At 53.9% G+C, this 24,491-nt stretch overlaps 1 protein-coding gene across 5 annotated transcripts in view; it reads right to left on the minus strand.

Moving 5' to 3' along the window:
- Positions 1 to 24,491, minus strand: part of DLEC1 (DLEC1 cilia and flagella associated protein) — a 71,725-nt gene that overhangs the window by 3,763 nt on the left and 43,471 nt on the right. For 3 of the 5 annotated variants that reach the window (XM_040636954.1, XM_040636955.1, XM_040636956.1), the window contains 19 exons: positions 22,160 to 22,250; positions 21,293 to 21,455; positions 20,087 to 20,279; positions 19,228 to 19,286; positions 18,469 to 18,637; positions 17,958 to 18,051; positions 17,611 to 17,741; positions 17,345 to 17,503; positions 14,573 to 14,712; positions 8,306 to 8,459; positions 7,522 to 7,632; positions 5,796 to 5,863; positions 4,803 to 4,873; positions 4,231 to 4,382; positions 3,489 to 3,607; positions 2,896 to 2,966; positions 429 to 634; positions 218 to 334; positions 1 to 126 (listed from right to left, as the gene is read on the minus strand). In XM_040636954.1, the coding sequence (XP_040492888.1) occupies positions 1 to 126; positions 218 to 334; positions 429 to 634; positions 2,896 to 2,966; positions 3,489 to 3,607; positions 4,231 to 4,382; positions 4,803 to 4,873; positions 5,796 to 5,863; positions 7,522 to 7,632; positions 8,306 to 8,459; positions 14,573 to 14,712; positions 17,345 to 17,503; positions 17,611 to 17,741; positions 17,958 to 18,051; positions 18,469 to 18,637; positions 19,228 to 19,286; positions 20,087 to 20,279; positions 21,293 to 21,455; positions 22,160 to 22,250 (2,394 nt within the window). Of the gene's footprint in view, positions 127 to 217; positions 335 to 428; positions 635 to 2,895; positions 2,967 to 3,488; positions 3,608 to 4,230; positions 4,383 to 4,802; positions 4,874 to 5,795; positions 5,985 to 6,484; positions 6,616 to 7,521; positions 7,633 to 8,305; positions 8,460 to 14,572; positions 14,713 to 17,344; positions 17,504 to 17,610; positions 17,742 to 17,957; positions 18,052 to 18,468; positions 18,638 to 19,227; positions 19,287 to 20,086; positions 20,280 to 21,292; positions 21,456 to 22,159; positions 22,251 to 24,491 lie in introns of all 5 variants that reach the window. The other 2 variants (XM_040636957.1, XM_008710228.2) reach the window with 2 other exon arrangements.

The following is a 24,491-nucleotide window of genomic DNA, read 5'->3' on the forward strand; positions in this document are numbered from 1 at the left end:
CTCATCATCCAAGCTCATGAAGCCCAGGGCGTAGCCAACACACTCCACCTTGTGCAGGGTATCAGGGCCAAGGACCATAGGTGTGAAGGAGATGGAGATGGTGCTGCTGCCCCCTGCAGGGATCACCTGGCACAGACAGCAGCCTCAGTACTGTCCCCTGGCCACCTGCCCCCCAGTGCAGGCTCTGCATGCAGCTCCCAGCCCCGCCCCCACTCACCACCTGCTTGGGGCTGATGCAGTACAGGTGGTCAGCGGGCACCCCGTCATGCTCCCGCAGAACGACTGAGATGATCTTCTGCGAGGCCCTGTCGCTGACACCAGAGTTGTCCTCGGCCTGTCATCAGGGAGTTGCTGGGGCTCACACAGGCTCAAGGCTCACGGGCCCCAACTCAGCAGCCAACCTGCCCTGCCCCTCCTCCCCTGCTCACAGACTGGGCAGCTTCGTGGCTGGAGTCCGACTCGTTGGAGGGGCTTGGGGACCAGAAGGAGCTGCTGCTCTCAGGAGTCTCCGGGCACAAGAGGTCATTCCCATCTTGGTCCCGCAGCGGGAAAGGTGGCCCATAAAACACCAGCAGCTCCACCAGCCGGTCCTCCCTGTCTTCTGGAGTGTAGGTCTCCCAGTCCAGGCGGATGTCTGGGGAGGGGGGGTGAGGGCTGAGGAAGGGGCAGACGAATCTTCCCTGGACCCCCTCCCCGCAACCCCCACTGCTGCCTATTCTCCCATACTCAGGGCGGGGGGGAAGTGGGGGACCTCGCCTTCTCCCTGATGCTGCTTCCAGGCAATTCTTGTCCTGAGAACAGTCTACAGGCTATGGCAGCTGCTCTATCAGCTCTACCCGCCCTACCCTATGGATTCGCATCCAAATGCACCACTCCAGGTACCTGGGGCTCCCCCACAGCTTCCCCAAGCCTTCCAGCCCCTCTCCCTGCCTTCTCCCCTCCATCAGCTCTCACTGCACTCACTTCCTTCCCCAGCTGAGCTAGTCTGGATGCCACCATGTCAACCTCCGTTTTGCCACAATTCTCATCCCCCTTTCTCCCCAATCTTCCACCACCTGACAAAGCCAAACCCTGGAGAACTGAACTGACCCTCGGCCCCGCTGTCATGCCTTCTCTGCTCTCTGATACCTGTGCTGCCTCCTGGGCACCAGGCTGCTGGCCCCAGCTCACCTCCCTGAAGTCCCCACATCAAGATGTCCCTGAAGTCCCATCACAACACCCTCATTTGTCAGCAGGCATCGCCCCTTCCCTCCCGCCTCAGTCCATTTCCACCTCCTCTCAGGGGCCAGCCATGCCCAGTCTCCCCACCTTGAACAGTTTCCCTCTGCCAGACTACCTTTCCAAACTACCTTTTCTCCCTCCATAGCACGCTTGTAGGACCCTGTCCACCATCGCCTCCCCCACTCTGCTCTCAGCCACTCCCCAGCGAACATCTGACTCATGGCTAGCCCTGTGGGAGACCTGGTGAACAGGTCCACACTCCTGAGCTTGTATTTCCTCAAGTCATTACCTTGGTACCTGCCTCTTACATCCACCAAATCCACCAAATCCCCCTCACTAAGGCCACCAGTGACCTCCACCCCCGGAAGTTCAGTAAAGACAGAAATATGCATGTGATGATGAGCCCTGAGGACAGGAAGGGAACCACCAAAACAAAAGAAGGTAGAAGAGAAGATGGCACAAAGTCACAAAAAGCAAAAGAAAGTAGAAGTAAAATAAAGTAAAATCATAAAATAAGGAAAAAGTATATAGACCGACTTTTCCTATTAAAAGATAATGTCAGGTTGGGCTTTTCAAAAGCTCAGCGCTCTGTTGTTTACAAAGAAACATGTCAAAGTGATAAAGGGTAAAAACAGGGAAGGGCAAAGATGAGATTTTGTTCTCAAATGCATCTAATACTGCAGCAGCTACGAAGTAAAACTGTTGGGGACACCAGATTTTTCTTCTTATGCTTTTAAGTTATCTCTACACCCAATGTGGGGCTTGAACTTACAACCTCAAGATCAAGAGGTGCGTGCTCTACCAGCTGAGCCAGCCGGGTGCCCCTGGAAATGCCAGGAGCTCTTGATAAAGTCGATTAGAGCAGTGAATTCCGTGTCCCTTTCCTCACTGGCCAGAGCCCCAGGGACAGACGGAACAGGGTCCTGGAGCGCTGGCACTCGCCTGCTGCACATTCCTTACAGGCAAGGAGCTTAAAGTCGGAGCTGCCCAGGCCCTGCCCCCAAAGACTGGCTCAGCCCCTCGTGGCTCAGCCTCGAGTTGCCGAGTTGCCGAGTTGCCGGAAACCCTGGTCCGCCTCCAGACCGCCGAAGTCCTTCCTGTGGCCCAGATACTCTCCATCCCCATACGCTTCCCCAGGCCCAGCTGGTTCAGCCTCCCTCCTGGACGCCCCACCCCATGCGACCCTCCAGCCATCCCCCTTAATGCACTCAACCTGCTGGCTGCAGCCCCATCTGCACAGAGCCTCTCAGGACAGACTCTGCTGTCCTGTTCCCTCTGGATCCCCAGCAGCTTGTACAGCACCTGGCTATCGCTCAGGTAGTGCTGGCTGAAGGGATGAGAAGAGGTGTCCCCCGCCAGTGTCTGTCCTTATGCAAAGTGAACCTGCTGAGAGCAGGGCATCTGCGGCCCCACAGACCCTGGGGGGGGGGACGGGGGGGACAAGGGCACATCCTGTCCTCACGCATGGAAGCGGCTATCTATGCCAACCCCGACCAATGGGTCGCTCCCCACCTTGGCCCTCAGGGGCCCCCCTCGGTAACCACAGGCCACCTGGACTCCTGGGTCCCAGTCACAGGCCATCAGCTTCCCCCAGCCCCACCGTCCCTCCCAGCCTGGCCCGCCATGTGGCACAACGTGTCATGAGAGCCCCGGTTTCCCTCACAAGCCTCTCACCACAGGGGCTGGAGTTATTCAAGCGAAGGACCCGGGTGACTGTGTCTCCTCCAGAGACCTGGGTGCCAAACCTGGAGGCAGGAGACCGGGTTCAGTGCAGCCACAGCACACCGCGCAGGCAGGGCTGCTTCCCAGAGGGTGCTGGAACAGGAGCTCCCGCAGGGAAGAGGGCCGCAGTGGTCTCTCCTGGAGTCACGAGGACCTAGGCTGGAGGCCTTCCCCGCGCAGTGCCCGGTGTGCAATGACCCAGGGCTGCTTGGTGCCCTGGTAGCACCCGCTCTGTGCCCCCGCTCTACACCAGCACCTACTGACAGATCCCAACTGGTGGCGTGCGGGACCCCAGGTCTGGCCCAGACCTCAGGCCACCCTGACCACTTGCTACTGCTCTCCCCACCCCAAGCCCTCTGACATGTGCAGACAGCAGCCGCGGCCTCGGAGGCCCCTCTCTTCCAGGGCAGCCCTGTCCTGGGGCTTTCTTGCTGGGTGGCACCCAGTAGCCTTTGGGCCCACTGGAGGGCAACATGGTCAGCACGGGCAGCCAGGGTAGAGGCCAGAGGGTTTCAACGGTTAGAGGATGAGGCTGGTGGGGTCACCTGATGACAGGTTCCTTCTGCAACTGGTCAGTGGTATAACAGGTGGTCCTCCGGGAGCTGATGGGGCAACCTACCACTGCCATATGCACCGGGATGACTCCTGGTGGCAGGTCTCCCACCTGTAAACACACACCAATCCTGTGTCACTCTCGTCCCCTGCTGCCATGGCATTCCCTGGCTCCCCATTCAGACCGTTTAAGGTCTTCCCTCCTCCAACAGAACAATGGACATAGTTCACCCCTCCATACGGAACTAGGAACTCCTTGTGGGATCATCTGTTCCTATTTGTCCCTGTATCCTCCACAGTCCAGAGGACTCCACAAGAACCCCATGCACAGCGGGTGCCCCCTTCAGACTGAATGAGTGAATGAAGGACCAAGGGGAGAGTGAATGAATGCACCACGGGCGAGGTGACAGTATGGCTCTGGGAGGCTGTTACTGCTTCTCCACACCTACAGCCCCCCCCCCCAGGTCTCAAGTCCTGGCCCAAGTAGGTAGCCTATCAGATTCCTCTGCCCCCCTCAGTGTGCCCAGCCTCATAGGACCCCATGGAAAAGGTATGAAAGGTCATGCTCACGAGAATCCCTCCTGCCTGAATCCCTGTGGTTGCTGTGGACGCGAATAACTATCCCAAGCTCACTGGGCACTGTCTTCCAACTTGGAGAATCTGAGAGGCTGAGGCCCAGGAGTTGGAGGAGGGAAAGCCTAAAGGTGAGGCCGGGCTCAGGCCATCTATCCTTACCGTGCAGATGAGGTTGTCCCAGTACTCGCCCCACATGTTAGCGTAGCCTGTGATGTCGATGCTTAACTGCTGGTGGGCCCCCAGCATGCCCTGGGAAATGTGGGGAAAGAAGGCAGCTCCTTTTCCATGAGACAACATGCTTTCCATGAAATCTGGGTGATAACCAGGAATGCAGATTCAGGACTCCAGGGCAGGAAGGAGGTCCAAACCCTCAGGAGTTGGCAAAGCACTATACCAGACAAGCCACTCCACAGCCTCTCCTTGGTCTGGACCTTCCTCCTGGGAGTCCAGAATCCAGCAGGCAGCCTCCCTCACCTCTCCAGGGCCAGGCCCCAGTAGGAGCCCTCCCTTCTGAGCCGTCACCCATCCCAAATCAAAACCAGGTCCTGTCCATGGGCTGTATGCCCATTCAAAAAGGGGAAGTGTCAGGCGGAGGGCCATTGCCATCTGAGGCCTTGCTAGAAAAGATGCTGAAGTGGGGTCTGTGGCCAGGGTCCCTTCCCTGCAGCAGGCGACCCACCCCCCGAGAAGGCCCCAGGAACCCCTGCCCTGGCCCACCCTGGGGCTCTTACTCAGCTGCTCTCGCTTGGCCAAGCGCTCTCGAATCCGAGATGTCTTCAGCAGGGCAGGGGGCATGTCGGGGCTTCACCAGACAGGACACAGAAACAGCATCAAGCCATCAGGGCTGTTCCCCAGAGCTGAGCCATGTCTCCTGGCAACTAGCATTCTACCAGGTTCCCAGTGGAGGAAGGCGGCTCTGCCTGCTCCTCCCAGGAGAGAGTCTGTTCACCTCCCTCTCTGGTCTTGGCACCTGCTACACCTCCATCACCCAAAGCACCCCGGCTACAGGCCACCCGCCGCCCAGGGACTGCCTTCCAAGAAATGCAGAAGGGCGCTCGGGTAGGGACCTCTCATCCCCAGGCTCTGCCCTGCTGACCCTGGATACAAACCCAGCCCAGACTCCTCATCTCTTGCCCAGCCTTCTACAAAAGGCCCTGTTTCCGTCTTTCCTGCTGACATCTGTCCAGCATCGAGTACCCACTAACTTTCCTGGAGTGGGAAAGTTAATGGCTTACACACCACGAGTGGCTCCCCACCACCCATGGCAGCGGTTTTTAAGTTGGGCTCCCCTGCCTTAGGAGATGAAGCGGTGGGGTGTTTGCTCTGGTGTTCTGGTAAACTGCCAATTTCTGGGGTGTAAATACTTTCCCCATGGCTGACGTCCAGTTACAGCTTTGCAGAATGCCTCACTGCGACGTCTCTGCCTACACGGCTCCCTCCACTGCCAGGAGCTTCTCCCTCACCCACCGGCCTGACTACAGCCTCATCCACCAGGAGCACCGCCCCTCGTCACAACCCCAGCCTCGCCCGAAGGCCCCCTCGGAGTCTGGGAGATGGGCGGTGGGAGCCGTTTCTCAACAGTTCTCCACGTATCCTTGTGGCGCAGCTCCTCACGGCTCGCACCAAACAGCGTCTGGCCACCCGAGCCACCCGGAAGCTTGCCAGGGCAACCCCACCGGGCCCCATCCTCCCTGGGAACTGCCCCTGAAAGAAACGAGACTCACAGGCTGGGCTTCTGGTTCCGGCTGCTCTGGGGACTCCCGAAGTACTCGAACTGGAGGGTGAAAGGCGTCTGTATGGGCGAGTGGTTGGTCAGGGTGAGCCGGCGGCTCTCACGGCTCCTCAGAGGCACCGTGCCGAAGTCAAGGCGGAGCTCCTCCAGGCGGGCGGGCCACAGCTCCGTGCTAGGAACACTGCCCCGGGCCCAGGGCACTAAGTTACGCCACCCTCGGCCCTGCCCAGAGAGCCCAATGGGGAGAGCGTGAGAGCTGCAGACACACTGGGCTTCGTCCCTGGAATGCCTCCGTGAAGCTGCCACCCCCCACAGACACATCCTTCTTCTCAGCTCATGACGCCAAAAAGGGCCTCAGCCATAAACCCTCCCTGACCAGGGGTGACCGACTCGTCTCCCAGGTGCTGGGCCTTGTGTGGGAAAGCCCAAGCTGCCTGCAGCCCTGTCCCCTGCATCTCCTACCTGCCCGGATGCCATGCCTCCAAGTGCGTGGGGAAAAGCCACAGAGTGCAGGGTTTAGGTAGGGAGACCTGCTCCCAGAGAGGTGGTGGGGGCACAATAACACCGTGGCCCTTTCCTGGCTGCAGGGATCAGCTGGGAGTAGGCTGATACCATGGTGCAGTGCTAGTCCTCTGTATGGTCGCCTCGGCCTTCAGGCCCTGGCCCCAGCCTGGGGCTCACCTGCTGTCAGAGCCCTCCATAGAGATGGCAATAGTCACTTGCAGTCCCTGGGATTTCCCAGAAATGCCCAGAACCAGTGGCTCCTTCATTCCTGACACGGTACAAGGGAGGGCCAGATCGCTCAGCTCTTCCTAGAAGAAAGCCCCCCAAGGGCACATCACTACACGTCAGTCCCACGACTGGGCCTCAGAGGGTCTTCCCTGGCAGAGGTGGTTGCTGAGGGGCACTCAGCACAAAGGCCTTGACCTGTGTCTAGCCAATCTCATCTCTGTGGAAGGGCTCCCCAGTCCCTCCAGTGAGCCAACATCCACAGGCCCAGCCTGACATCCCACACCCTGGTCGCTTCCTCAGGGCTCCTGGTTGAGTCTGCTCCAAGTATCTGTGCAAACCCACATGAAGGGAGACCGTCAAGGTGGGCCTCTGGAGAAGTTACACATTTATTCTGATGAAGTTGTTACCACAGAAATCAAGCCCTTCCTGAGTGACATCTGCTCTGCGCCTGGGTCCAACTGCCTATTACCCTAGAGCTCCACAAGGAAGAAGTCTCTTTTCCCACAATAACCACAAACGGATAGCCAGCAACGCCCAACCGAGCACTGAGCATGTTGCTCCCAGATGGACTTCCTGTGGGCCGTGTCAGGGAGCAGCTGTGCCCTTCTTCCGGGAAGGTGGCCACCAGCTAGCCTCTCCCAGTAGCACCCAGCACAGAGCCTGCCGTGAGCAACAGCTCTGCTCCGCATCTCTGGGCAAACTGGAAAGCTGGGCCCACCTGTGGCTGCAGAAGGGGGGAGGGGTAAAGCTGGTGCCAAAGGCTGGACATGGCCAGTGGGTTTGAGGGCACATTCAGGCCTGCTCCAGGCTTCCTGAGCTTGTATCCCTAGAGAGCAGGCCTAACAGGAATGGGTACCCCAAACCCAAATGCAAGAAATCTCTTGCCCTCTGACAGGAGCGGGGTTTGAGGTGGATCTCCCTGCCAGCAGAGAGAGAGTTGCAGGGTACCTTCCTAGTCCCTCAGGCCTCCTCACCACCTTACTCACCTGGGTATGAGCGGTCAATTCCAGGCTGAGCTGGCGCTCCTCGCTGGGACCCAGCGTGCCGCGTCTAGGGGAGACCTTTACTGTGCAGATGTTTGCTTGGTGCCCTAGCAGCTGGCAGACATATGGGTATGTCGACCCTCTTGTCACATGCTGGATTCCCAGCATGGACCCAGGGTCCAGACAGTGCTTAGCACTGGGGCATGCTCTGCTGGGGGCTGGCAGTCTGGGGGCCCACAGCAGGACCAGAAAGGGCTGGGTGCTCACTGGTGGGGATAATCCACTGGTTCCTTCTCCTCCCCTCCCCAACCCTGGGTGGACCTCACACCTGTCAGGAGTTGCCTGGACTAAACAAACTGCCCTGGGAGGCCTAGGGTGATGGTGAGCAGAGGGCAGCTGCCTCTGATGCACAGGTCATGGCCCCACCTCCCACAGCACGCAAAGCAAGCTCCACAGTCAGCCCCGTGGGTGGTGCCTAGTGGGACTCACAACAGCCATGTGGACCAGTCATGGGCTACACCCACTGGGAGCCCTAGCTGTGTGCTCCAGTGACTCCTTCTCAGGTAGGGAACTAGAATTCCCTGGAGGCAGAGCAAGGAAAAGCAGACCAGATGTGCTGCTCCTTCAAGGAGCCCAGCATTTCTGAGCACTGTGGGGCAAGGGGCAGGCTGTGGGAGAGAGGAGAGCCTCTGTTCTGGGGAGCACCTGGGGGGCAACATCCCTCTCTACATAGGCCTCTGGTGCTGAGGGCTGCAGACCCAGTGCCTGACATTGCAAGCTCACTCACCTTGCCCCAGTGGAACCGGGTAGGCAGGAGTGTGCCATTGATGAGTGTAACGGTTGCCTTGGTGGGCACGCCCAGGTAGAGGTTCGTGACTTCCACGTGGCTACTTCGCAGGTACACATGGGGCTCCTGTACCTCAGCATACACAGGAAGGTAGCTGGAACACAAGGAAATAACAGGTATACTGATTAAAGAAACAAAACCATCCCTGTTTGCAGATGACATGATGCTCTATGTGGAAAATCCCAAGGAGTCTATATTTTAAAAACTTCTTAAAAAATAATAACAACAACAAATACAACAACCTCCCACAACTAATGAGTCAGCAAAATTATGGGGTACAAAAACACATTTTTGATATGCTAACAATGAACATGTGGACATATAAATTAAAAATACAAAACACAGATGAAAGAAATCAAAGATTTAATAAAAGGAGAGACATACTATGTTCATGGATTAGAAGACTCAACATAGTAGAGATGTCAATTCTCCACAAATTGACCTATAGGTTTAATATAACTCTTAGGAAACTCCCAGAAAGGATTTTTGTAAATACAGACAAGCTCATTATAACATTTACATGGAAAGACCAAGGACACAGAATAACTAAAACAATTTTTAAAAAGAAGAATAAAATAAGAAATCACTGTACTGGATGTTAAGACTTATTCTGTGGCTACAGTAATCAAGATAGTGAACCATTCATGGAGAGATATACACACAGACCAACGGAACAATATAGAAAATCTAGACATACATCCACACGAATACTTCACAAACTCTTAAATGACAGAGAAGGGAGTGAACACTTCCAAACTCATTTTTTTAAGATTTTATTTATTAATTTGACAGAGAGAGACAGCCAGCGAGAGAGCGAACACAAGCAGGGGGAGTGGGAGAGGAAGAAGCAGGCTCCCAGCGGAGGAGCCTGATGTGGGGCTCAATCCCAGAACGCTGGGATCACGCCCTGAGCCAAAGGCAGACGCCCAACGACTGAGCCACCCAGGCGCCCCTTCCAAACTCATTCTAAGATGTATTACACTAGTAACAAAACCAAAGACACTACAGAAAAACCACATATCAATATCCCATACGACTACAGTTACAAAAATCCTCATCAAAATACCAGCAACCCAAATCCAGCAGTGTATAAAAAGGATCATACACTGAGTAAATGGGATTTTTTTTTTTTAAGAGTGCAAGGTTGGTTTTAACATCCAAAAGTCAATGTAAAACATCATGGTGACACACACAAAGGACAAAAAGAACACGATCATTTCAATAGATGCAGAAAAAAACATTTGAGGAAATCTAACATTCTTTCAATAGAAAAACAAACTAGGAATAGGAGGGAACTTCCTCAACCTGAAAAAGGACATCTACAAAATGCCAAGAGCTAACATCATACACAACAGTGAAAGACTGAAAGCTTTCTTTTTTTTTTTTTTTAAAGATTTATTTATTTGACAGAGAAAGACAGCCAGCAAGAGAGGGAACACAAGCAGGGGGAGTGGGAGAGGAAGAAGCAGGCTCCCAGCAGAGGAGCCTGATGTGGGACTCGATCCCAGAACGCCGGGATCACGCCCTGAGCTGAAGGCAGACGCTCAACTGCTGTGCCACCCAGGCGCCCCTGAAAGCTTTCTTTTTAAGATAGGGAACAAGACAAGGATGTCTACTTTTGCCACTTTTATTCAATACTGGACTGGAGTATTAGGTCCATTAGGCAGGAAAAATAAATAAAAAGCATCCGGATCTGACAAGAAGAAGTTAAATTATCTCTGCATATGACAACACAAACTTGTATTTAGAGAACTATTAGAAGTAATAATGAATTCAGCAAGGTTGTGTGATACAAGATCAATGAACAAAAATATCTGTAGGTCTATAAACTAGCAATGAATATTCATAAAATGAAATTAAGAAAACCAGTCCATTTCCAAAAGCATCAAAAAAGATAGGTAGGAATAACTTTAACAAAAGAAGTACAAGATTTATACTCTGAAAATGACAAAACATCACCAAAAGAAATGAAAAAAGACCTAAATAAATGGAAAGACATTTCATGTTCACAGATAAGAAGACTTAATATGGTTAAGGTGAATATACTCCCCAAATTGACCAACAGATCCAATACACTCCCTATTAAAATCACAGCTGGCTATTTGCCATAATTGATAAACGGATCTTAGAACTCATAGGGAAATTCTAAGGACCTAGAATAAGCCAAAACAATCTTGAAAAAGAAAAACAAAGTTGGAGAATTCATACTTCCTGATTCCAAAGCTTACCACAAAGCCACAGTAATCATGAAAATGTGGTACTAGCATAAGAATAATTATATAGATCAATGGAACAGAATTGAAAGCCCATAAATAAACCTTCACGTGTAGAGTCAATTGATTTTTTTTTTAAGATTTTATTTTTTTTAAGTAACCTCTACACCCAGTGTGGAGCTCAAACTTACAACCCTGAGATCAAGAGTCACATGCTCTACCGAATGAGCCAGACAGGTGCCCCTAGTCAACTGATTTTGACAAGGGTGTCAAGACAAATCAGTGGGTAAAGAACAGTGTTCTTAAAAAATGGTGCTGAGGGGCACCTGGGTGGCTCAGTCGGTTGAGTGTCTGACTCGTGATTTCAGGTCAGGTCGTGATCTCAGGGTCCTGGGATTGAGCACAGCATCTTGGGCTCCCTGCTCAGTGGAGAGTCTGCTTGTCTCCCTCTGTTTGCTGGCCCTCCCCCTGCTTGCATGCTCATTCTCTCTCTCAAATAAACAAATCTTTTTTTTTTTTAATGGTGCTGGAACAACTGGTTATCTGCATAGAAAAGAATGAAGCTGGATCCTTCCTCATACCATACACAAAAATTAACTCAAAACAGATCAGAGACCTAAATGTATGAGCCCAGACTACAAAACTCTTAGAAGAAAATCTTTGTGACATGAGATTAGGCAATGGTTTTTTAGATATAACCTCAAAAGCACAAGCTACAAAAGAGAAAAATAAAGTAGATTTCATGGAAATTAAGAATGTTTATGCTTTGCAGTATCAAGAAAGTGAAAGGACAATCCTCAGAATGGGAGAAAATATTTGAAAATCATATACCTAGTAAGAGATTTATATCTGGAATATATAAAGAACACTTACAACTCCATAATAAACACAACCCTATTTTTAAAAAGTGGGCAAAGATCTCAATAGACAGTTCTCCAAAGAAGACACAGAAATGGCCAATAAGCACACGGAAGATGCAAAACATCATTTGCCATCAGGAAAAAATACAGCAAATCCTCAATGCAATATCCCATCTGCACACTGGGATGACTACCATTAACAGATCCTGAGGGTGCGGAAACGTAGCCCAGCAGGGTGGAGAAGGCTGGAGACTGGGTCAGGATTGGCCGCTGTTACACCTGTGCCATTGGAGTGGCTCACAGACCATTTGTGGGAAACTGTAAATAAATAAAGAAGTAAATGTAATGCTGTTCTAATGAGAAAAGAAGAAAGGACTTGATCAGATGAGCTAATCACACAGAGAATGGACAACTGAAAATCCCTGCAGGAGAAGGCCCTGCAGAGCTCCCCTAGCAACAGAACGAGACGCCTCGTGGGCAGGAGTGGGCCATGGGGAAAGGGCCCAGGAGTTAACTAAAGGCTGCCCCGAGGTTAGCGTGGCCAGTTCAGGGCCCCAGCGCCTGAGCTCATGCACACCACAAGGCCACACAGCAACACAGCGGAAGGGGTGTGGGGCTGACGAGAGGTCAGGGCCGGGCCTGCAGTAACACGGGGCCTCTCAACTGTCACGAGGGAAACCAATCATAGAGATCCACTTCATTCCTATTTACAGATGAAGGAATGCGAAGATTTGAGTAGCTGGCCAGGGTGGGTTGCCTCTACTGTTTGTCTTGGCCGCCAGCCCAAAGGTGCCTTCCTCCTCCTGGATGCCGGTCCCCGGGTACTGATGGCACTCACGTCCACTTCGCTCCCTGGAAGAGGAGTGCTCTGCATGCCTACACCCACTTCCTCAGAAACCCAGACCACCGGCTCCTCGGCTCCTTGTGTAAATCTCCCTCCTCTCCCACTGCACATCCGGAGTGGGCAGCCGAGGATTACGTACTGTAGAACAAAACCCAAGAAGTGAAGGAGAAGGATCCCAACCAAAACGTGAGGAAACAAGGATGAGTTTCCTTGGGGGAATGTGAGACGCTGCTGCACCCATAATAACAGATGACGACGGTAAAGGACGGTCCGAGAACAAGTAAGCTTGAAACTTACAACCGTGATTACCAAAAGAAGGGCATCCACCAAAGACCGAATTAGTGCCCGCTGAGAGATGGACAATATGAGGAACATGTTAAATTCCTGCAGGACCCACCCAGCAGGCCTGTGGTGGGCTGCGGGGGCTACTGTCTTTATTGCCTGGCCAGCTTTCCCACCAGCTTCTTCTGCAGGCAGACCCTCCCCCTCTGGCACAGGCAACAGGGAAGGGGAAGCACGTGACCCAAAGAGGCGCAATCAGAGTCCACCTCCGGAGAAAGCGTCATTTTTCTCCAAGGTCTTTAAGCTGGGAGTGTGAGAGCCGGGAGCCCTAAGCGGCGCCCCTTCCCGGTGGCAGAGTGGCCAATGCTCTTGCCACCAGGGGAGAACAAGGCAAACAGAGAAGCAGAGTTGGAGGCGAGGGTGGGGGTGAGGGAAGGAGATAAGAGAATGAGCGAGAAGCAGAAGAGCAGACCCCGGAAGAGGTTGGAGCCCATGGATTCAGCAGGGCAGGAAGGCCCAGTTATTGGAGCCAACAGCTACGTTGGTTACATCTGTGTTTCCATCACCTACAACTGGAAACCTTCTGATTCACTCTCGGTCCTTAAGAACAACAGAGCTAGGAAGGGAGATAGGCAGACTTAATAAAAGGCATTCTCCCAGAGGAGAAAGACTTAACCTTGGTTTTAAGGCCCACACGATGCCACGTGGGAGCAGTGAGGAAGAGTCACACTGAAACCTGCACAGAAATACATTCAAACCAAATGGACACAGGTGGTACTCCCTCACCCCAAACATCAGGTGGTCACATTTAGAAGTCGGATTCTTTTTTTTTTTTTTTAAGATTTTATTTACTTGTGTGACAGAGAGACAGCCAGCGAGAGAGGGAACACAGCAGGGGAGTGAGAGAGGAAGAAGCAGGCTCCCAGCGGAGGAGCCCGATGTGGGACTCGATCCCAGAACGCTGGGATCACGCCCTGAGCCGAAGGCAAACGCTTAACGACTGCGCTACCCAGGCGCCCCTAGAAGTCGGATTCTGTCACTGGGAGAGTGTAGGGTAATGAGCAGTCTCAGACACTGGAGGTGGAAGTATCAAACGGCAGTCTTTTCAGAGGATAACTCAAGAGTATCCATGAAGATTTAGAACAAGCACTTAAGTGTTTTTAGAAATGACTATGACACAGCTACAGCATAAATATACATATACAGTTTAAAGAATAATAAAAAGAACCCCTGTGTACCCCTCACCCAGCTGAAGAAAATGAGTGTGATGCTTCAGAATGGTCTGGGGAGGGATGAAGGCTACGAGTGAGACAATGTTTGTAGTGCTGCGATAATTACTGAGGGCAGGTGATAGGTACGTGCGGGCTCGTTATACTGCTCTATTTTTATATATGTAAGAAATTGTCCACAAGAAAGAAAAAAGAAGGCAGGCAGACAGGAACAGAGGGAGGGAGGAAGGAAAGGGAATAGCACCAAAACCCTTGAAACCTCCAGCGTGGGCCTCCCAGAAGACAGGGGTATTTGCTCGTTTAAACACGTCACAATTTTTGGTGTCCATTGTCCTGTTGACAAACACTGGTTGTTTCCAGTTTTTCACAGCTATGAACAATGGTGACGAGCATCCCCTGTGAGGGCTCCCATTGCACACGTGTGTGTTTCTCTAGGAGCACCTCCCCGAGGGCTGTTGCTGGGTCACAGGGAATGCACACACTTCACTTTACTGGATGACACAAAGTGCTGTTCAAAGTTGTACTCATTTCCAATCCTTCGGCACACAGACTAGAAGGATGTACCTATAATATGACCAGTGAATTTTCTCTGGGTCATGGATTTTCTTTTCTGTAATTTCCAAATTTTATAGAATAAACATGTCTCAATACTTTTAAATTCTTCAATGGCTATGAAGGATTCATAGTCATTTGTATGCCAGTCCTTTGTGGCATACAACATCCATATAGTGTGAATAGGCGTGGAGTGGGCTGTCATGGCTGCCCCACTGCCCCCTTACCTCCAGGCCCCGTTTACCACCTCCAGCTCCAGGACGGTCTGCAGCCGCTGACACTGCTTGGCCTCCAACGTGATGTTCACTCTGCACTCCCCCAGAGGGTGAATCTGGCCGCTTGAGGGCTCAATGTTGAAGGGAGACACCTGATATGGAGGTCAATCCAGAAGAATGAGGAGAGAGGACACTTGGAATTGTAGAACTGGTAGTTGGTCGTGCCCAACCAGGGTCACCCCCAAGCTGCCCCAGCTCCTCAAAGAGCTGCTAGGATGCAGGACAAAGCAAGCAGGGAGAGCAGGGCTCTCAGGATTAAGAGAACAAAACCAAGTCTCTAAGTAGAGGAGAGGGTCCTCATGCACTGGCAGATCTGAGAGGTAGAGGGCAGAGGGAGTGCCCCAGGGGGAAGAGGGGAGCCACACTGGGGGCAGGCTCAGTGGCTCTGAGGGATCTGCCCAGCTCCATCGAGCAGGCATGGGTCAGGACCCTGAGGGCTCTAAATAAGGAAAACCACCAAGTCACCAGATTGGGGGAAGGGCGATGCTTCCACGACACCCCCCCCCTCCGCTGGCCAACCATTGTCCACTGCAGGCTTGAACCCCTTAGCCTCCATACTAGGCACAGGAAGGGAGAGAAGAAGGGCAAAACCTTAGGAAGAAGAATGCATCTGGGAGGGGGGCTCTCTACTCCCCTTTTCCTGTCCCAACTGAGTGGAGGAGCACTGGTCTGACTGAAGGGCCCCATGGTCTCACTGCCTAATGAGGGTGTCACTGAACATGGAAAGGTCACACCCAGGAGGGTTGCTATCCCCTCTTTGGTCTCTTCATTCCAGGAGACTGAGATGGTGAGTGCCAGGCACCTGCCTGGAGGGCAGCCTGCCCACTCCGTGGAGGACTGCCGTCTTCTACGCCCCTTCCTCCCACCCAGGCTGCCATGCTGGCCAGCTCAGGTGCAGAGTGCTTGTCTTGGGCTCCATGCTGTCTTGCTTCTGACGGCTCACCTCCCTGGCACTAGCAGGAAAGGAGGGGCTGGCCTAACTCTCCGCGAGTCCCAAGCTCTGGTAGTAAAGAAGAGCCCCTTTGCTGTCCTTGGTCTTTATTCCTCACATGCATCTCCCTGGGAGTCCCGGGGGGATGCTGTAGGCCAGACTGGGTCTCTGTGCCCCTGACCTGAGCACATCTAACAAACCCCAAATCCCAACATTACTTTTGAGAGCTCAAAAGAACAGAGTACAGAGAACTGTAGAGACAGGATTCATGCCAGCCTCGATTTTATACTATGAAATTGAAAGTTACTTCAATTATACAGTGTTGTCATTCTTCACAGTGGGAGAGAAACCCAGATTGGGAATTAGAGAACCAGGATCTGATGACTCCACCACCCACTAGCTGTGTGACCCTGGGGAAGCCACTCTCCCTCTCTGTCTCTATCCAATAAGGAGAGTGGCGGTGGTCTGTGCTCTGGGAAGCACCACGGTACTTAGGGAAGGGGACTAGGGTGGGAGGAGAGGCAGGACGGGGCCAGGGGCGCCTAACAAGGGCATCTTTGGGTGGCCAGAGCACACTTTATTCTCGATCTTGGGCTTCTGCCTAAGGTTTCATTTGAAGAAAAACTTCCTGCCTAAAGATACCGATACCACCCTGTCCCTGTCCCCATCTTCCATGGTTTCCAAATCCAAGTGGGGAGACCCATGAGCCTGGACGGAAAATGCTAAACCCCAAGCCTGTGTAACAGGACACTTGGCAGTGGCTCTTGGCAATGGCGTTGGTAATTTGATGCAAATGGTCAAAACTGCTAAGTTCCAGAGTGCCTGGCTGGAGAAATGAGGCCGTTGCCTAAAGGACGAGGCCGGTCCAGGGTAAAGGAAAAGTCAGGAGAAAGGGAACGCCCGCTGGCAGATAAGACGGCTATGGCAATGCGGCTGCACCTGTCTGTCCTCGGCTTCTGAATGTGGGAGGAGGGAAGGGCAATGTTCTCCCTCAGATGGTAAGTGGGCAAGCAAAAGCAGTCAGAGGGAGGATGCTTTCACCACGCAGACCTTGTCAGAGCTTCACATGGGCAATAATGACCTAAGGCAGCTCCCAAGAAGCCACAGCTGTGCCGTGTAGGAAGAGTGGGGGCCGCCGGCGGTGACTCCCAGGTAACCGCCGGCAGGAAGGGAGTAACTGACGTTTCGTGCCACTTGTTCTGGTTTTGCTCTGGATCGCACATCGTGTTTAAATGTGATGATGACGATGATGATACTTAATCACTTTTAGTATTTTCCATGTTTATAGTTAAGAGGAAAGAGCTACTTGAGTGGAAATGCATCTTGGATTCCCTTGTTTGGGGCCTCAGGCCCAGGCGCAAGTGCCCCCTGGTGGCAGGTAGTCAAACTGCAAGCACAGTCCCTGGGAGGTTCGGAACCTTTGGGGGGGAGCCCTGAGGGCCTGGCCCTCCCAGGAGGCCTGGGAGCTTCCCGCTCAGCTCAGCTGCCTGTTTTCGTCCTAACTCAGGCTGCTCTGACAGAAGGAGAGACCCATGTCTTATTTCCACATCAGATGGTGGAGAAAGGAACAGGAAAATCCAGTTCAGGTTTAAGTTCTGCTGTAGAGAGGACCCCAACTGCCTGAGATGGGGAGAACCGGGGACACTGCCAGGCAAGAGTGACCAGGCAGGCTCTTCCTCTCCAGCCTCTATGCTCTGAACACGCCAGGACAGGTTTCACCATTCCTCCACCACCGGTGAGTCCGCTCCCAGGGGGAGGGGTGGCAGCGCTCGAGCCAGACGTGCCCGACTTACGCTCTCATGCCTCTCCTGGAGGCAGACCAGGCTCTCCCTCATGCACCACGTGGCAGGGAGCTGGCTGACATTCTGGATCTGGATGGAGTTGGTGGCTTTCTGCCCCAGGCGCAGCAAACCGAACTGAAGGGCTGAGACGTTGATGACAAGCGCGGGCCCCTGAGACACCCAGAGGGGCCTGTCACTGGGCCGCCTTGGGAGCTGACTCTGCGCCCTACCCCTGCCACCCTTCCGGCCCACCCAGCCGCGCAGCCCCCCAGCAGCACCTTAAAGGCCGCCTCAATGTGTAACACCACCGGCGAGGGTGAGTTCTGGATTTCACACAGCAGGTCCTGGCATGTTGGGCCAGGGACACCCCCGGTGAAGCTCAGCTCAAAATCCTCCACCTCGTTGGGCTCTGGAAGAGAGGGGGAAGCGAGCTGGAGGAAGGGAGGGGGGCAGCCCCCCCCTGCGGCTGGGCCCAGATGTCTGGCCTCCGCTGACTTTTCTCGTCCGCCACACAGGCCAGGCTGCAGCTGGAGCTGCTCCCGGAGCCCTCTGAACCCCTGCACCGGCCCTGTCTTCTTGGATCTCCCCCTCCCGCCAGCCCCTCCCCCACTGTCCCCTCAGTTACCTATGGTCCCTGTGCAGGGCTCCACTTCAATGATGTGGCAGTCACTGCCCTTCCCCCACAGGTATCTGATGGGGGACTTGCTGTTGTTCCACATCTGCAAGACACGCCCCAACCCGGGCTCGCCAGGCGCCGCCCCCGCCCAAATCTGCACCCGCCGAAGGACCGCAGGGCTGTGGGCCCACATGGGTCCTCCTGACACCCTCCCAGCTAATTATTGGCCATCCAACGGCACCGACACCACATGGCAGTTTGTGGGCACCACATCCCACCAGAGGCCCAGGAACGCAGGAACAGTCCCACGGCCCTATTGTTCGGAGGCTGCTGGGGAGCTGGTAAAATGACAGGCCCGGCCCGTCATCTGTGCACACCAAGTCAGGTTCAAGAGCCCTGGGGACAGTCTCATCCTCTATGCAGTGGCTGCCATCCACCCCTCCAGCCACATTCTCCCTATACTCATGCCAAGTCCCGCACACTCATGGCCAGCCTAGGCTGGGGGGAGACCATAGCCTACCTTAAAATTTTTCTTCACATTTATGCCAATGTAGTTCTCCCCAGGGATGATGAGGGCATACGGTTCTAAGAGAACCTGGAAAGGTTCCACTGAGCCTTTCACCTCGATTTCCAGGACAATCACGTCATCCACAGAGTAGGAGGAATCCTTCAGTTTTCCCAGTTCCAAGCTGAACACAAACCCACCGTGAGCTAAGAACCAACGCAGCCCAGGAGCATGGCCCTGCATGGCCCCCACCTCTGTCCCTTATCTGTGGTCTTGTGAAAAGAAAGCACTCCCCTACCCGCAGCTCCTAAGCACCCTCAAATCAGAGGCATGAGACAACTGAAAAGTGACAGTACTGGGGCAGGGCGCCTTGCCTGTCGCCTCCGAGGACTACACTGTAGTGGCATCCAGCCTGGGGTCTCCACGCGAGGCTGACTGGAGACCCACCCTGACAGTCTGTCCAGGGAAGAGCTGAGGGAGATGCCCCCGATGGGCTACAGCCTCTCCTCCTTAGTTGCCACCACCCAGGACCCAGCAGCCTGGCTGCCCGGTGTTAACAGTGAGTGGAGCCCAGCAAGCAGTTCCTGTGGCTGAGCCCCTCTGGGCCTAGGCGCCAGGGCAAGGCAGAAGCCCCCCCCCACCCCACGTCAAAGCCTGCTGGGGGGCAGGGGGGTCATTCACTCCTTGCCGTTGCCCTCCCCCGTATCCCCAAGGCGAAGGCAGGCCCCGCTGTCCACCCCTCATATAAGGCCCAGTCCCCAAGTCCCCGCTCACTTCATGGGCTCTGGGACTTCCTCTAGCACCATCTGGAGTACACTGTGAAAATCCCTGGGCTGCAAGACAAACACAGCACCCTGAAAACAAACTGCATTCCAATCAGGCTGCCCTGGAGAAGCCAGGAGCCATGGCAGGAATTCCTTCTCCTCCTGGCCTAGCTGCCAGAGAGAACTTCTGGAAAACACGGTGCCACTTTCCTGCTACCGCCCCCCTATCCTAGGGAAAGAGGGGTGGCCTGCCAGGATGTGAGGCAGGACTCAGGGTGTAGGGGCCGCCACAGTCTCAAGACTGGCATTCCTACCTCAGCTGGACCTGAGCAACAGAAAGGACAGGCTCTCCAGACCCTGGCATTGTCTATCGGCAGTGCCCTCAACTGTGGGTAGCACCACAGCCTCCCAGAAGAGTAGGGCCGGGATGCTGGCTGAACAGGGTCCCAGAGCACCCCCTTCACACCCAGCTCTCACTCCCCTCTCGAGTTATGCACAGGGCCTCGCACAGGAGCCCACCATGTGAACCTGGCCCTCAGCACCTGCACCTCACTCTCTGGGGGACGCTGGGGGCTGGACAGAGATGGTACTGCCACCGACACAGTGGACTCGGGGAAGACACCAGAGCTGAGGAAATGAGCTCAGGGTCCTGCCGCAGACAAGGTGTGTGCACCATCAGGACCAGGCAGGATAGGCCACTTTGTCCTCCGGCCCCACTCTCAGCTAAGTGCCAACCTCGGAGGATGCCGGGATCTCGTCAGGCTCCGCTGCAGCTTCAGTGTCACTGAAGAATAAGGATGGGGGCGGGGAGGGGGGTGAAAGTACCACGACCCCATCATGTGTGACTACCAGGATGGCATCATTTTTACCTCATGAGGAGAAAAGCTCAGGATGAACTCATGGTCTGCGTGGGGGCTGAGAACCCCCCTTTCGGGCAGGATGGAGAAGGCCGTCTCCCTGTCAGGGTGGTACTTGAGGCTGTCCAGGCTGAAGGTTTCTCCTGGCATTAGGGGCTGCAGGTTGGGCTTCATGGTCTGCCAGTGGAAGGGCAGCTCCACGTGCCTGTGGGGGCAGCAGATCCAAGGCCACGTCCCAGTTTTGCCAGGACCAGTCTGCCGACCCCCTGCCCAGCTGGGCCCCACTCCAGGAGTGAGCGAAGGACCCAAGAACAGGAGGTGGGGGAGCACGTGGGTCAAGGAGGCTACGCTGGAGACCTCCTAAGAGAGCTTCCCTCTCTCCACTGCAGCAGTTGGGGGCTGGAGCCACGGTGACTCAGGGAAAATGGTAAACACAGGGAATCTGGCTCTAACTATGAAGCTGCAGATATCTGGACCACTGTCTGCAGTGTCTCCTACCACATGAGAATTCCAAAGTTTGCCCCCTGGACTCCCCCCCTACCCTCCTCCACCCCTCCAGCTGTGGCCTCCCAGGACAGCTCTGTCCAGAAGGGGATGTGCCCGCCAGCTCCCAACAGAGCCGTGACAACTCCACGGTGGTGGGGAGGCGGGACTCCGGCAGGCTGCAGACGGGGAGGGACGGCAGATGGGTACTGCTCATCAGCTCGGGTGACAGACACTTGCAAGGCCTGGGGTCACCAGGGAAGGCGGTGCTCACAGGATGGTCAGGAACTGAACCCACTGGTCACAATCTGCCTGATCCTGGAACTTGGGATGGTTGCCCCTCATGGGAAGGGCAAGACCTCTCTGCAAAACTGTTCTGGGCTAAGGGTACTCCAGGATGACCTAGAACAACACTGTCCCACATAACAGACCGCAGCAACGGCCGTCTTACATATCTGCTCTGTCCAATATGATGGTCACAAGCTACACATGTGGCTGGTACTTCAGATGTGACTGGTGCCACCAAAAAAGCAAAATTAGAACTATTTTAATAGATTTCAATTTCAATAGCCACATGCGGCTACCATGATGGGCAGTGCAAATCTGGGTTCTTCCACCCTGTGCCCAGATTCCTTCCTGGCCCTTGGAAGGAACCCCCTGCCTCACTGGGAACTCCAGGCCAGGTGCAGAAGGAGAAAGGGTGCACATCGGAGGGTCTGGCACAGGGTCACTCACGTAGCATTTCTAATAATCAGCTGCTTTCTAGCTGTGGACTGAAGGTTCTCAGGCTCAAAGCGTATGAAGTGCTGGGCTGTTAAGTCTGTGAGCTCTCCAGGCTCCGGCTGACTTTCTTCCCCAGAAATATAGATCAGATCCAAAGCAACCAGCTGCCCAATTCCTGACACAGTAAGACAGTAAAGTTTCACCGGGGCTGAAATCAGGACTCTGTGACCAAAGGCTGTCACAGGATCCATGCCACCATCCACGTGCAACTGGCCTTGACCATGACCCCAGGAACAGGGGGCCATCCGCACACAGACCCTGCACCCATATCTTCCCAGACTACAAGGAGGTGATTTTGATAACCTGGCACATAGCGGGCATGCAGTTAATGCTTGTTGGGTGAAACTGGATGGAAGGATGGACAGAAGGAAGGAAGGAAGGAAGGAAGGAAGGAAGGAAGGAAGGAAGGAAGGAAGGAAGAAGGGCATCTTGGGGAAGTCCAGCAGGATGCCCCTTCTGGCTCCACAGAACCTGGGGTGCCTCCGGTCATTTATGTGTAAGTTTGTGGCAATTCCCCAAAGGAGATCGGGGTGAGTTTCAAAATGAAGAAATCAAATCAAAATCTAAGAAATCAAAGACTTCACCCCAGGTTTCCATCTGTCTCTCACTAGAAGGCTCCTTGGGATTGTCCCAAAGGCCACAATGGCTTGGGTCTCCAACGTCTGACCAGAGCACCAGGCCCCAGAGCCTAGAGGCTGCAGCACCCCCTCAGTGTGGCCCCCTGAGATAGGGTGGCTATGCCAAGGCTAATGCAGTAGCTTCTGGAGTCAGGGTACCCACCCGCACCGGCCCCAGGCCTGGAAGCACACACAAGCCCACCTACGGTCACCAGCTCCTTTATCTGGCAGTTGTCACACACAATGACGAAGGTCTGCTCTGCCTTTTCTAGGCTCGTTGGGAGGAACAAGACCTGTGGAGAGAAGGGCTGCCCTGTTACCTCCCATTAAGGAGCTGCCCTCCTCCTCCTCTGACACACACCCTCTCCCCTTGTTCTCCACTTCTCACTTCCCTCCCAGCTCCCCCCCACGCCCCTTCTCCCTAAGGCCAGGGGGTTCCACCAAGGCCCCACCCCAGACTAATGCAGGAAGCATGTTGAAAGGCATGAAGAAAAAGACTGAGACTGAGACTGAGCTACAAACAGCTCAACACATGAACACGTTTAACCTCATCCATGATAAAAGAAATGCAAATGAAAACCACCCAGAAAAAGTTTTCACTCTACATACGGACAAAGGGCAGAAAGCCAGCAATCAGAAATGCAATGATAAGATAGCTGAATTTTCTTCAAAATAATCTGGAGGGCAGGGCTTGGCTGGAAGAGACGGAGGGGCGCAGATGCGATGAGTTTGGCCAAGAGTTGATAAATGTTGACTGGGTGCTGAGAACACGAGTGAGTGTTAAACTAGCCTCTCCCATTTTTGCATATGCTTTAAAATACTCATGACAACAGGTTTTCTTTCCTTTTTTTTTGGTAACAGTTTTTCTTTTACATTTGATAACACACTGTATTGGCAAGGGTGTGAGGGAACAGACACCCTGACATACCCACATAGTAGGGATTTGGGCAACGTGAACCACAATTCTGACCAGCAGAGACCCCGGAGTCGGCAAATCCACTTCCAGGACTAGAACCTGCCAGCAGACTCACAGCGGGACAGAGTGATGTATGGAGTCCCTGAAATGGCCAGAGATCAGAAAGGATCTTCGCGGCCAGCAGCAGGGGACGGCTGAGCTGAGTTACGGCGCACTGGTGTGGGGGGCTACTGCACAGCTGTGACGAATATGAGAACACTCTGAGACAGAGCAGTGAGTGGCAGGACGGGGTAGAGCGTGGGCAGCGATCTGTGGAAAGGAAAGCGAGAAGCAAGGGAAAGAAAGCACACACGCGGTTGTTCGCCAGGCACCGCGTTATCTGGCAGGGCGGTGAGAGACTGGTGGGGCTGTGGCCTCTGGGTGGGTGAAGAACTTGAAAACCACAGGGAGAAGGAGCACTTCGCTGTTCATCTAGTTGCAGCTTCTGAAGTTTAATCATGTGAATTTGTTTCTTGTTCAGAAAAATCTTTTAAAAGATTTTATTTTTTATTTGACAGAGAGAGAGAGCACACGAGCAGGGCGGGGGTGCAGGGGGAGGGGCAGAGGGAGAGGGAGAAGCAGACTCCACGCTGGGCAGGGAGCCTGATGTGGGGCTCGATCTCAGGACCCTGAGATCATGACCCAAGCTGAAGGTAGACGCTTAACTGACTGAGTCACCCAGGTGCCCCAGAAATATGAATACATTTTAAAACAAACCCCAAACAATCAATACACAAGGAGTGTCAAGGGGAAAACCCCCCCCTTGACTCCTCACTGCTCCCCGAAGAGTCCTGCTGCTCCCCTCTTCCTTTCCCTGGAAATCACAGGGAGATGAGGGGATATCCTGGCCTGGGCAGGGGTGGCCGGCCCCAATTCCTTAAAGCCACACCACAAGGTACTGACAAGGCCTGGAACAGGCAAAAGGACCCAAGCCACTCTCCATCAGCAGGTGAGGTCTGACAAAACCCTACAACACCCTGAACTGGCTTCATCCCAACCCCAAAAGCCAGGTTCTTACCAGGGATGAGATTAGCACAGACATGAACAAAAAGGCATTGCTCCAGGACTCCCAAACGAGATGCCATCAGGCACTTGACACTGGAAAGCAGCTAATAAAGGAAGCCTTCCTTTTCACTATGGCAAAGCAGCTCACAGAAGTGGTCTTCAAACTTTGCTGCACACTTGCAAGGCTTTAAAAATCCTATGCCTCAGGCAAACCCCAGACCCATTAACTCAAAACCTCAGGACTAGGGCCAAGACACCCGTGCGTTTGCAAGATTCTCAGGAGATTGCAATAGGTAGTTTGAAAACCCTACAGCTCTTGGCTCAAATCCCCTTCCTTAGAGACTAGACAGTTTTCACTCTTGAATGTCAGTGCCTCCTCCAACAGGCTAGCGAGGAAGGCCACATATGCCTGCGGCTCAGAGTCTGATCCCTGGGCTGGACAGTCAGGGAGGGTGAAGGTGTGGAGCAAGAGGGGCAAAGAGACAGCATCGTTTCTCAGACTGTGCTGGGGATCAGTGAGCAGGTGTGATGAGCCAAAGGGGCCACTGAAAGAAGCTGGTTAGGAAAGGACAAG

Source organism: Ursus maritimus, unplaced genomic scaffold (assembly GCF_017311325.1).
Source record: "Ursus maritimus isolate PB19 unplaced genomic scaffold, ASM1731132v1 scaffold_20, whole genome shotgun sequence".
NCBI classification, from domain to species: Eukaryota; Metazoa; Chordata; class Mammalia; order Carnivora; family Ursidae; genus Ursus; species Ursus maritimus.